Raw genomic sequence first — 12,859 nt, forward strand, 5'->3', positions numbered from 1 at the left:
TTCTCATATCCCTCACCCCTCAACCTCTGGCGACCACCATTCCACTTTGTGTTTCTATGAGTCTGACTACTTTAGATATCTTATATAAGTGGAATCATGCAGTATTTTTCTTTTTGTGATTGGTTTATTTCATTTAGCACAATGTCCTGAAGGTTTATCCATCTTGTTGCATATGACAGGATTTCTTTTTTTTTTTTAAGGCTGAATAATATTCTATTGTAGGTAGAGACATTTTCTTCATCCATTCATCTGTCAGTGGGCATTGAGATTGCTTCTACAGCTTAGCTGTTGTTTAAAGCTTCAGTGAACGTGTGCAAATATCTCTTCTATTATGTGTTACTTGTAACCTTAAATGTACATGGCATTATCATTCAACCCCCTGTGCCAGAAGTAAAAATTAGTCAATAGTAAAGAAGATGTTTTAGAAGTTCAAGGCTCCTAAAGTATTAGTTACCTTTTTACTACTATTTACTTATTTAGACAATCAAAAGATATATGCAGTTTAATTTGTTCACAATTGCTAGAGAGAGATGTGAGAAGAGGAACATCTTCCCGTACAACGAAAAGGTTGTGGGTTCGATTCCCTGTCAGAACACATACCTAGGTTGCGGCTTTGATCCCTGGTTGGGGCACGTACAGGAAGCAACCGACTACTGTTGGTATCTTCAGTTTGGGTAGATGAAGGGGTCTGAGGCTCATGAGTATATTTGAATATCTGTTTTTAACGATCTGCATTGCTGCGCAGATGTTAGCACCTACACTTGATTTAGGGACTGTCTGAAGCACAGTGGCTTTCTTTGGCTGCTTAATCAGTTTCTCCTAAATTGTTCTGTCCAGGTGACCACCCATGTGTACATTCTTGAGTAGATCATTTGAACTGGTAAAGAGCCTTCTTTCCTAGTTGCTAAAGGGGCTTCTTGATTTTAGAAATGGAAGGATGTGCCAGAGGACGTTCAACATCTGACAGCTCAGAGTCCTGCCTCCGGTGCTTGTGTCTCTGTCTTTCTCTGTATGAACAGGAGCGTTTTGAGGGGTTCTGCCCCAGCCCTCTCAGGGACGCAGCACCGCCCAGCGCCCTGTAGCAGGACCAGAAGTTGTACTCTGTTTCTCCACTCAGCCTCCAGTCTTATCCCAGCTGACAAACATTGTGAATGGAAGACAGCCAAGAACTCCATACAGTGGGAGACAAAGGCCTTTTGGAAGCTTGCTTTTGCCAAAAGAGAAACAGCTACCCTCGCCCTCACCCTCACCCTCACCCTCACCCTCTCCTCGGCCCTGAGCTTTTACAGCGTCATATGGATGCACAAAGGACCTAATGTGTTCTTTGAACTGCTCTGGGCCCGGTTGTAGTAAGGTGAGTGATTAGTGTCTTACATGCTCAGAAAGATACACATCCCAGGACTGGAGCTGCCAGGCAGAAACATGCTAGAAGTGGCTTTGTATTCTGTGTAATGGGAACTTTATCCCAAATTAGGATGAAATCTCATGTGGAGAGAATAAGACCTAGAAATGTCTGCTATTCTGAAATCAGAGTAAAAAGGGCACAGAGACATTAACCCATTCAAGTATAGATTACCAATTGCCTGCCCTATCCCCCTTCATTTTCAAAAAGTTAATTTAGAGTTACTTTACTATAAAGAACCATCCAGCTAAGATTCATCACCAAGAAGCCTAAGTAAAGACTAAAAGGAGTCTTTTCTGGAAGGAATTTGAAAAAAAAAAAAAAAAAACTCCCAGAATTTAATCTCTAAATAGTATTATCTTTCTAGTAAGAGAGCCCAGATCTTGCTTCCCAGTGACCTTCCAAGTTGCAGCCTGCGTTCTGTCTATCAGAAATTCCTCCTTCCCACCCACGAGTCCCCTTCTGTTGTGGGAGAAGGAGGGCCTTTCCAGTCTTTAGCCTGGGGCCAAGCCAACCCTCAAACTGCGGTTTTCTCCGAGTCTCCTTGCTGAAGCATGGCTGTTTCCCACACCCAATAAAGAAGCAAAAGTCTTGTATATGTTGACCAGACCTTGAGTGGAGGCCAGTGCTTACACAGCCCTCACATTCCCAGGACATTGACTGATGACAGTGCAGCCCCCAGCCCTGGGTTGTCAGCCCACAAGCACAGAGGGCTAATATTGTATACCCGAACCTCCCATTTCTTAGAAATTGTACAGAGGGAACTTTATACAATTTTTCTGTCCATTTATGAACGACTCTCAGGGCAAAACAGTTCACGTGATCTGTCATTGGTAGAGTTCTAGGATTGGGGCTAATATAGGCTGTGGGGCGTGGGGAGACGGATTGCTGCTGCTAGTCTAAATACATCCATTTATATGTTTGCTTTTAACATTGCCTGGGTATTTTCCTGGGTTTCTTATCAGATTTGGTTGATTTAATCTCATCCCATTTAGCCTTGGCTTTGGTAAAACACCTGGGGACCTGTCTACATTACGGACTTCTTGGAATTTGGTGTGTTATAGAGTTGTAATCATTTCATTCCGTGCAGTATATCAGAGTATGCTCACCAAACAAGTCAGAACCTAGAAGCTTTTGATTTGAAAAGAGTGTCTGCTTTTCTGAGCTGCAGTACATACATGTGGTATTGAGGCTTAAACAAGCTTGACTCTTTAGTAGATTCGGAATTATTTCTCAACTCAGTTAGGATTCCATTTGGCTGCAGTGTAACAGAACCCTCTCCCCCACCCTCCCCCATGGCTTAAACAAGGTAGAGATGCATTTTATCCCCATATAATCCCAAGTCTAGAGATAGGCTTGCCCAAATTCCATGGTGCTTGCTGTCAGGAGCCCATGTTCCTTCTGTCTTTATCTTTCTCTGCAGTCCTTAGCAGGTAACTTTTCCCTGATGCCTGCCCACCTCTGACTAGATACCACACTGGGTAAGAAGAATAGTAAAGGGCAAAATGTGTGTACCAACCCAGTCTACCTCCCTTAAAGGCCTTTCCCCAAAACTGTACCTGGAAACTGTTTACATTTCAGAACTGTTCTTTCTAGGTACAGGAGGAATTAGGGAACATAATTTTTAGCTGAACACACATTACCCAAATAAAATCAGGGCAGTGGTATTAGAAAGAAAGGAAGAAGTGATACCCAGGCAAGAGGCAGTAAGTTCTCCTAACTTATTTTATGTTGTTGTTTCTGTAAAGACAGCTCTTATTACTACAAGACATCCATGTCTGAGGTCCTGCCACAAAGTTCGCATCCGGGAAAGTGAATTTACTTTTGTTTGGGATCTGCAGAAGGGCTTACTTACATGTTGGGCTGGGGGTGACTTGAATACAAATAACACACTAGGCACTATTCAGAGTCCAGAGAATGGCCCTATTACAAGATTACATTTCTATGTAAACACATACTTTCCTATTCTCTTATACAGGAATTTATTGTTGCTAAAAGAAATGAATATTTGTTATAATGTAAGGGTTGTGTTGTTGTTTCATTTATGGAGTAAATGTTTCTTAAACACCTTCTATGCACAAGTCATTCCAGGCACCATGGGTGAAACAAAAATTAATCAGATAGAAATCCAGCCGTTTCCAATGTGTATTGTCCAGACGGAGAAAATATACATAAGTGGCTGCAATACAAGGTAGAATGTGCTAAATGTGATAAGACATACAAATAAATTTTTATAAGCTTCAGAAGAGGAGAAGAGTATTCCTGCCAAAGAGAACTGAGCAAATACGATCTAGGGAACCTAAGCATATGTTTTCGTTTTCACTAGTTTGCTTCACAGCTAGTGAGCATCATCGTGAGACTAGAAAGATACATAACCAGCTGCCACTCACAAGCATTCAGCTGGAGGCAGGCTGCATGTCATTCTGCCCTTCGTGGACGGTTGAGGTTCGAGAAGGAATGGAACATTTGTTGAGTGTTTGCTCTGTGTTTCTGGTACTTTAATTTTCTTTCAAGAACTCTTTATTGAATGCTTGGGCTAGATTTGCTTATGTGATCTTTATTTAATCCCCAGCAATCCAACGAAGTAATTCTAATTGCTTATGAGGAGGGGTTATGAAGCTTGGGAGAGGTTAAGTAGCTTGAAAAGGTCACCAGTTGATAAGTGACAGAGCCTCCGTTTGAGCCTCGGCAGCATGTGAGTGCACAGCCACGCTCTTTCCCCCTTGCCTGGGTCTCTGCCTCTCGCGATGACCTAACCTGGTTTTGCAGCCACAAATGTGGAACAGTCAGTTCCTTCTTCAGCCTCGTGTAATGGCCAGTCCTCTACCAGCCGGGCGAAACTTGGGCTTTATTTGAACACTTCTACTTGTACTCAGAGTTAATTTGTTACCTGCTTAAATATTACTAGAACTCGACTTCCTTTTGACATTTTTTGTAATTTATTTTTTAATAAATAACTACATATTGATGGTACAAAATTCAAAAAGATAAATATTATATATAGTAAAAAATTAGTTTCTCTCCCACATTGACCCCCTAGTTAACCAGTTCTCCATGGAAGTTACCAGTTTTTTTGGTAAATCTTTCAGAATTGTTCTGTGCAGATATTAACATTGTGTCTTTGTGTATATGTTGTTATATATGTACCTTTTTTTACACAAAGATGTTTACTATACTCATTGTTTTGATCTTGTTCTTTTCATTTACTCTTTGTGTTTAGATGGCCCAGCAAGATTTTTTTTTTTGTTTGAATATTTTGTTCTATTTTTTTAAGTAAATGTTTATTGTTGAAAGTATTACGTATGTCCCCTTTTTTCCCTCACTGACCTCTTCTAGCCTGCCCCTGCCCCAGGCCTTCACCACCCTATTGTCTGTGTCTGTGGGTTATGCATGTCCAGCAAGATTTTTTTTTTTTGCATATCCAACTATACATTAAAAACAAATACCTCGATGAATTTGAAAATATGGTTGTCACCACAGTGAATAAATGTTCTTCAGCCCTCATACTGAGTCAAGCCTCTGGCAGGCACTCTTCACATCTAAGCTCACTTATTGGAATGAGGTAGTGAAAATAGAAGCCTAGGGTGGCCCATTCCTGCCTCCCTCCTCTCTTTCAATGGAGCCTCTCCCTCAGATTTTCAGGCCCCCGGACATGGAAACCTGGTGGAGGGGAACGGGTTTGTGTGGAGCCAGTGCCACGGGCCTGGCCTCTTGTTGCACCTCTGGTTCCTTGTCCTCCGAAGCAGCGGCAGGGCTCCTGGGCCCTCTGGGGACCTGCCGCACCCCACAGAGCTCCCTCTGGCTTCCATGGACTCAGAACTTTCTTTGTTCCCCTTGTTCGGGTCAGAGGCGGAGGTGAGTGAGCAGCACTTCCGTTTCCGCTTGGGTTTGCAGAGCTGGAACATCTCGGATTGGTTCTTTGAAGATACAGCGGTCCTCGGCCTCTGCAATTGTTTTGTTCTTTGTCAGGCCATGCAAGAACCCTGGGTCCCCCTCATGTCTGGCTAGCCCAGGACCTTTGGACACATTTCCCTAGAGTGGTTCATCCCCAGGCATGAGTATAGAAGGGCTGGATAACATTTTACTAAAAGCTACTCAGTTCATCTTTTTTATCTTAAAAAATAAAATTTATAAAGGACAAAAATAATGCTAGTGACGTCTATCTAGAAGGCAACGGTTTCCTAAGAACATCTAATCTCATTCCTTTGGACCTTGACACAGGAAATGACATTTTCCATATGTCGCTTCATATGTGGTGTCTACGGATGGAATCCGTTGCCAGGCATCATTTAATACAAAGTCCTATGTATTTTGTCCATTATAGTATTTCTCTGTTAATATTATTTCACATTTAAAGCTTTTATAATGCATGCATATTGAAAGCAGTGTTAATAGTATTGAAGAACCAGTAACAAAATTTGTGATACAAAACAATCTATTTCTAATGAGGTAAGTAAGTTGTAAGAATTTTTAAAAGGTCTACTTGAGGAAGCATACATTCCCATTCTAACTACCGATATGTGTTGGTGTTTGTAATGTTTAGATCATGATTTTTAGGTCTTCGTTTATTTGTAGGCTTACCCTCTGAGCAAAAATACGCTTGTGTTCATCTTGTATTCGAGTAGTTATTTTACTTTGAAAGTGCTTTCAGATGTACATCTTGTGACAATCTTTAGGCCAACAAGATGTTACTATGCCAGAATTCTACACATAGCCCCCAAGGCCATGCATGGTCTGGCTCTTGGTGTCTGTCCCAGCCTCCTCTCTCCGCTCTGTTTGCTCACTACGCCTTAGCCATACTGACTTCTTCCCTTTCCTCAGATGTGCAAACCTTCTGGAGGGGTGCAGTGTCTGGGAGTGGGCTCAGGTTGAGTCAAGCTTCCAGTTCCTTTTGTTCTGTGCTATTCTTCTACTACTTGACATCCAGCAGGAGACATTTGTTAAATATTTGATGAATTTAACAATGAAGGAAACTAAGACTGAGAGACCAAATGCTCTTCTGATTCACTCATATGGACCAATGCGTAGCACCCGGATGCCTGGATTCCTTGCTGAGAGTACTTTCAACAGAGCACCTCGACTCTGCTTCAGGATATTTCCCTTCTCTGAATCTAGACCTGCACTGGCATTATTAGAAAGTTTTTCCTAAAAAATTACTTTATTTTAACACTTTCCCTTTTCCTTTTGTCCCACTGAAGGATTACAACCCTCTCGTCCAATTATAGCAAATGAATTGTAAGGGCATCACCACTGATCTTTTTTTTTTTTTTTTCCTTTTTCTGATAGGCGATCTTTGGCAGCCAGACACTACCTAACTCCAATTTATGGACAATGAGTAATGGTGCAGCTTGCAGAATTTCAAGTGCCACAGCTGGTGGCCAGAAGCCAGCCACTCTGCCACAGAAAGTGGTGCCACCTCCAAGTTCTTCCTCGTCCCTGGTCCCCAAGCCCCCATCCAATCACAAACAAGTCCTCAGAAAGGCAACATCTCAGAGGGCTTCCAAGTAAGTTTGCCATAATCTTCTGAGTTATATCAGCTCTGTGCTAATAGTCCTCTTTACTTACGGAATCTTCAAGACAGTTTGTACTGACTTGCTGAAAACGAGAACACCTGATGGGTGATAAAGGCTAACTCTGGTTCTCAGCTCTGGCTCCAATTTGGAATTGCCTGGGGAGCTATGGAAACGGTACCTACATTTGGGCTCTTGCTTACCCTGCGGGAGGGACAGGCACTGCTCTTTTAGGTTCCCAGGGATTGTGATGAGAGTTGCCACCACCACGGGTTCAGGGTCATTGCTAACCAACCCTTCCAGCTTCTGGCAGGAGCTACAATCAGTGCACCAGGTAACAATGCAGAACTGGGGGCCTGGAGAAAGGAAATGCAAACTTCCTCCTGGAGGCATTCCTCTCTAGGTCATTCTACAGAGTCAGAGCCTCAGAATTTCATGTAAAATCCAATACCCTGCCCCTCCCTCATTTGTTCAGTTTTAGGCACTTGAATAGGAAGACATAGGAGTGGGATTTTATTATGAAGATTTTCACTGACATTCGTCAGCAGGCTCCGTGGCAATGTTTTTGATACTGTGGGCCATAAAATAATATTAATACTGCCCTGGCCATGACTCACTTGGTTGGAGCATGTCCCATACACTAAGAGATAGCGGGTTCGATTCCTGATCAGGACACATACCCAGGTTGAGGGTTCAATCCTCAGTCAGGGTGTGTGCAGAGGCAACCAATCAATGTTTCTCTCTCTCTCTCTTCTTCTTCTTCTTCTTCTTCTTCTTCTTCTTCTTCTTCTTCTCTCAAATCAGTAAATATACATATATATATGTATATATATACACATGCATACATACCGTATTTTCCGGCGTATAAGACGACCCCCAACTTTTCCAGTTAAAATATAGAGTTTGGGATATACCTGCCCTATAAGATGACCCCTGGCATATAAAACGACCCTCAACTTTTGAGAAGATTTTCCTGGGTTAAAAAGTCATCTTATACACCGGAAAATACGGTGTGTGTGTGTATATATGTGTGTGTGTGTGTGTGTGTGTGTGTGTGTGTGTGTGTATGCTAGAGGCCCGGTGCACGAAATTCGTGCATGGGGGGGGGTGTCCCTCAGCCCAGCCTGCACCCTCTCCAATCTGGGACCCCCCCCGAGGGATGTCCGACTGCCCGTTTAGGCCTGATCACGGTAGGATCAGGCCTAAATGGGCAGTCAGACATCTCTCCCACAATTCAGGACTACTGGCTCCCAGCTGCTCGTCTGCCTGCCTTCCTGATTGCCCCTAACCGCTTCTGCCTGCCAGCCTGATCACCCCCTAACCATTCCCCTGCCAGCCTGATTGATGCCTAACTGCTCCCCTGCCAGCCTGATTGCCCCTAACTGCCCTCCCCTGGTCACCCCTAACTGCCCTTCCCTGCAGGCCTGGTCACCCCTAACTGCCCTTCCCTGGTCACCCCTAACTGCCCTTCCCTGGAGGCCTGGTCCCCCCCAACTGCTTTCCCCTGTAGGCCTGGGTCCCCCGCAACTGCCCTTACCTGCAGGCCCGGTCACCCCCAACTTCCCTCCTCTTCCGGCCTGGTCACCCCTAACTGCCCTCCCCTGCATTCTTGATTGCCCCCAACTGCCCTCCCTTGCAGGCCTGGTCCCTCCCAACTGCCCTCCCCTGCTGGCCATCTTGTGGCAGCCATCTTGTGTCCACATGGGGGCGGCCATCTTGTGTGTTGGAGTGATGGTCAATTTGCATATTACTCTTTTATTAGATAGGATGTGTGTGTGTGTGTGTATATATGTATATATATATATATATATATATATATATATATATATATACACATACATAAATACTTTTCCTCCTGCCTTCTAATTTCTTCTGGATATGCTAATAATCAAATTAATAGAGACAGTTTAACATGAGAAAATCAGAGTTTTAATACATGCACATGGGGAATTCACATAAGCATGAAAATTCCAAAGACAGCGAGGAACATTGAGTGTATAAGACATTTTTGACAAAGGAGAAAATGGGGGATGGGGTCTTAGATTTCAGAAGTGAGAATAGGTGCTATATAGATAGTTGAGGAAAAGGGGAACATGGCAGGAAAATTCTTGCCAGGCAACTCAAAAACAGTGGGCACAGCTGGTCACCACCAAGCAGGCTTGGAGTCTTCCTGCCGGGGTAAGATCCTTAAGGGGAGTAAGCCAAGGCTTCCTTCCGAAGCAGGCTTCTCTGTCTGAATCTCTTGGGCAGGAAAGTGGAGAGGGTCACAGGCTCCCTCCGAGTCTTGTTTCTTAATAGCTTAGAATCAATAACCCAAAAAACCAGCTTCAGGGTGGCAACACGTTGGTTCCCTTCAATGCCGTGTGTAGTCTACCTATTTTACCTCAAAAACACATTTCCACTCCTGAATCAAATGTTTGTGGGCCACATCCTTCTTTCTACCCCCTGCTAGTGAGCCAGAAATAGACTGGTAAAGGGTATTGGGTCTAATTCTCCATTTAAAATTGGGGCACTTGTCAGAGATGTGTGGAAGAGGCAGGCATTCCTAATGTATAAACACCTGGAGGAGCTTTGTGTATTTGTCTTGTTCTCATTACAGATCCTCATTCATTTGTCCTTTATAAAACCAGATTCAGTAAGAAAGAATCCTAGGATAGGGCAAAAATGGTTACAGTTCCCCCACCCACCCCCTTGCACGGTGAATCAAATTCTGAATTTGAATTGAAAACAATCCCTTCTGGCTGTTTTAATTATATTGCTGCCATTATTCATTTATCCAACAAATATAGTCAGTGCCTACTAAGTGTCAAGCACCATTCTTGGAATTATTGGTATTGTCATGACTTTACAGATCTCTCTGGAGCAGTAGAGAAGGGCAGTAGGAAGGCTGCCATTCCTGGTTGAAAGCCAGTAGCACAATAGGAAGGAAGCTGTATGGCCTCTCCCCTTGGAGAGAGGAGAGTCAGATTCTAAGGGTGCAGCCTCAGGGCAGACTGCCTGTATTCACATCCCAACTCCACACCTTACAGACTGTAGACCTCCAGCAAGTTACAAATTACTTAATCTCTGGCCTCAGTTTCCTCATTTGTGAAGTGGGGGTGAAAAAAAAATATCTGCTTCAGTTGATAAATATTAGTAGAGTTAATACTTGTAAAGTACATGGACCTGGCACAAGCTTTCTAAATCACACTCTTTTGCACAGGTTTGAGAATCCCACAGTTAGGCAGGAAAATGAGTGAGTCGCAAATGAATGTTGCATTTGCCGGCACGCTTTCTGTCTGTGGATTCTCTGATGGTTGCCAGTATCCTGAGATGGCCTGATGGCCCATGTGGCTAGCTGGTCTGCTGGTGGAGAGGTAGGCTTGGGCAGCAGGCAGCGGGCTGGCCATCTGAAGGCGCCGCTCACTGCCCTGAACCCACTGCTGGCAGGAGAGCTCTCCAGCCTTCAGAGGTGGAATTGCAACTCTATGGACAAACTTTGCTTTGCTGCATTTTTGTGGTTTCTTCTCTCTGACAGGCAGGAGTGTGGGAAAACCGGAAACAGCTCAGCACCAAAAATGCACAGAAGGGGGGAAAAAAGCAGATTTCTTCAGAATTCAAGAAATATAATCCAAGAATCAAAAGGCATGCTGTGAGGCGTTGTTCCAGGAAATAGTTTCCAATTTGCCTTTAAAACTCCAGCACAAGTCTCTGCAGCTAAATAAATTAGCACTAAAGGGGACCTGAACATTATCTTACTACATGTGAAATGTGCAGTGTTGTGAGAGCCCCACAGATTTCTTTTTTTAAAAAAATTTTATTGATTGATGAGAGAGAAACATCGATTTGTTGTCCCACTCATTTATGCATTCATTGGTTGATTCTTGTGTGTGCCCTGACCAGGGATTGAACCCACAACCTTGGAATATCAAGATGATGCTCTAACCAACTGTGCTATTTGGTAAGGGCTCAAGCCCCACAGTTTTCGATGCTCTTCTGAAAGAAAAGCATTGTTTTTATCTGCACTGACTCAGTGAAAAGCTCCCTCTGTGAAGTATCCAAATAAAGTGTTGTTGTTTTTTTAAAGAACCTTTTAATTTTAGGACTAGAGGCCCAGTGCACAAAATTCATGTACGGGTAGGGTCCCTAGTGGCTGCCAGCCGGGGCCCCCCTTCCCCCAGCTGCCTGCAACCTCCAGCGGCCAGGGCCTCCAGCCGGCCCCACCCCCTGGCCGAACTCACGGTCGAACTCCTGGTCGAGGGGACAATTTGCATATTAGGCTTTTATTATATAGGATAATTTTAAGATTTGCAGAAAAGTTGTAAAGACAGTACTCATAAAGATGAGTACACCCAGTTTTCCCTACTTTTAACATCTTACATCGCCATGGCACATTTGAAGGATGTTCCATACAAAGAAACTGTCATTGGTTCATTATTGTGAACTAAACTCCATACTTTATTTGGGTTGAGGAAGTTATTTTTAACCTACAGAGCTCTTCCAAGGCTTCTGAAATCAGGATTCTCAGTATCAGTTGATATAGTCCTATTATTCTAAAGTAACTCATGTTTCTTGCCAGCATAGCAAGTTACTTAACATCTATGTGACTCAGTTTCCTATTTTAAAATAGGGATAATCATAGTACCTGCCTCATAGGGTCATTGACAGAAATAAATGATTAATGAATGCCAAGCACAAATACAGTGCCTGGTGTGTAATATCCTCTCTAATAAAATGGTAATATGCAAATTAACCATCACTCCGCTACATAAGCCACGCCCGCCAGCCAATCAGGGCAAGTATGCAAATTAACCCCCATCCAAGATGGCTACAGCCACAGAGAGCATGGTTTCCCAGGTAACAGAGGAAGCCAAGCTTTCCATAGCCCTTGCAGGCCTAAGCCTCCACTCAAGCTACAAAGTTTCAATAGTAGAAGGTAAACAAATTCAAACAAATGGCGGCAGAATGGAGCTTGAGAGAGCAGGCCAGGGTTGCCGGCAGCAACAGGGGAAGCAAAGCTTTCCGCACACCCTGGCCGGGCTCACCCGCTTAAGGCTACAAAGTTTCAATTGTAGAAGGAAAATAAATTCCAGATACCAGGGCCTCCCCTTGGGTTGCCAGGGGGCGTGGCCGGCCTGCAAACCACCACAGGCCCCTCGCTCAGGCCGCCCCACACCCCAAGGGAACCCCCACCCTTATCTGTGACACCCTTCAGGGCAAACCAGCTGGCCCCCACCCGTGCACCAGGCCTCTATCCTATCTAATAAAAGAGTAATATACAGATTGATCATCACTGCAACACACAATATAGCTGCCCCCATGTGGTCAAAGATCCTGCCCCCATTTGGACACAAGATGGCCACCACAAGATGGCCAGCAGGAGAGGGCAGTTGGGAGGCACCCGGCCTGCAAGGGAGGGCAGTTGAGAGGGACCAGGCTTGCAAGGGAGGGCAGTTGGAGGTGATCAACCCTGCAGGAGAGGGCAGTTAGGGGTGACCAGGCTGGCAGTGGAGGGAAGTTGGGGGCAAGAAGTCTGGCAGGGCAGCAGTTAAGCATCAACCAGGCTGGCAGCAGAGTGGTTAGGGGGTGATCAGGCTGGCAGGCAGAAGCAGTTAGGGGCAATCAGGAAGGCAGGCAGGCAAGCAGTTGGGAGCCAGCAGTCCTGGATTATGAGAGGGATGTCCGACTGCCCGTTTACGGATCCGACTGCCCACCGGGATCGGGCCTAAACGGGCAGTCGGACATCCCTCCAGGAGTCCCAGATTGGAGAGGGTACAGGCTGGGCTGAGGGACAACCCCCCACCGTGCACGAATTTCGTGCACCGGACTTCTAGTATGTAAAATAAGTGTTAGGCATTGTGGTTAATACTAAGATGGCATTTCAGGAAATTTGTGTGTAATTGTTTTACTTCATACAAGCTGTGTTACTTCATTTGCTTAGAGCTTTTTGCAACTTTTACTCTGGCTC

At 44.5% G+C, this 12,859-nt stretch overlaps 1 protein-coding gene across 13 annotated transcripts in view; it reads left to right on the forward strand.

The window, feature by feature from the left end:
- The window catches only part of TTLL5 (tubulin tyrosine ligase like 5), a 258,885-nt gene that overhangs the window by 187,534 nt on the left and 58,492 nt on the right, over positions 1 to 12,859 (forward strand). For all 13 annotated transcript variants that reach the window (XM_079769843.1, XM_079769844.1, XM_079769845.1 and 10 more), the window contains one exon: positions 6,689 to 6,906. In XM_079769843.1, coding sequence (XP_079625969.1) covers positions 6,689 to 6,906 — 218 coding nt within the window. The remainder of the gene's footprint in view (positions 1 to 6,688; positions 6,907 to 12,859) is intronic.

This window comes from Cnephaeus nilssonii (assembly GCF_951640355.1).
Source record: "Cnephaeus nilssonii genome assembly, chromosome: 4".
Classification (NCBI taxonomy): Eukaryota; Metazoa; Chordata; class Mammalia; order Chiroptera; family Vespertilionidae; genus Cnephaeus; species Cnephaeus nilssonii.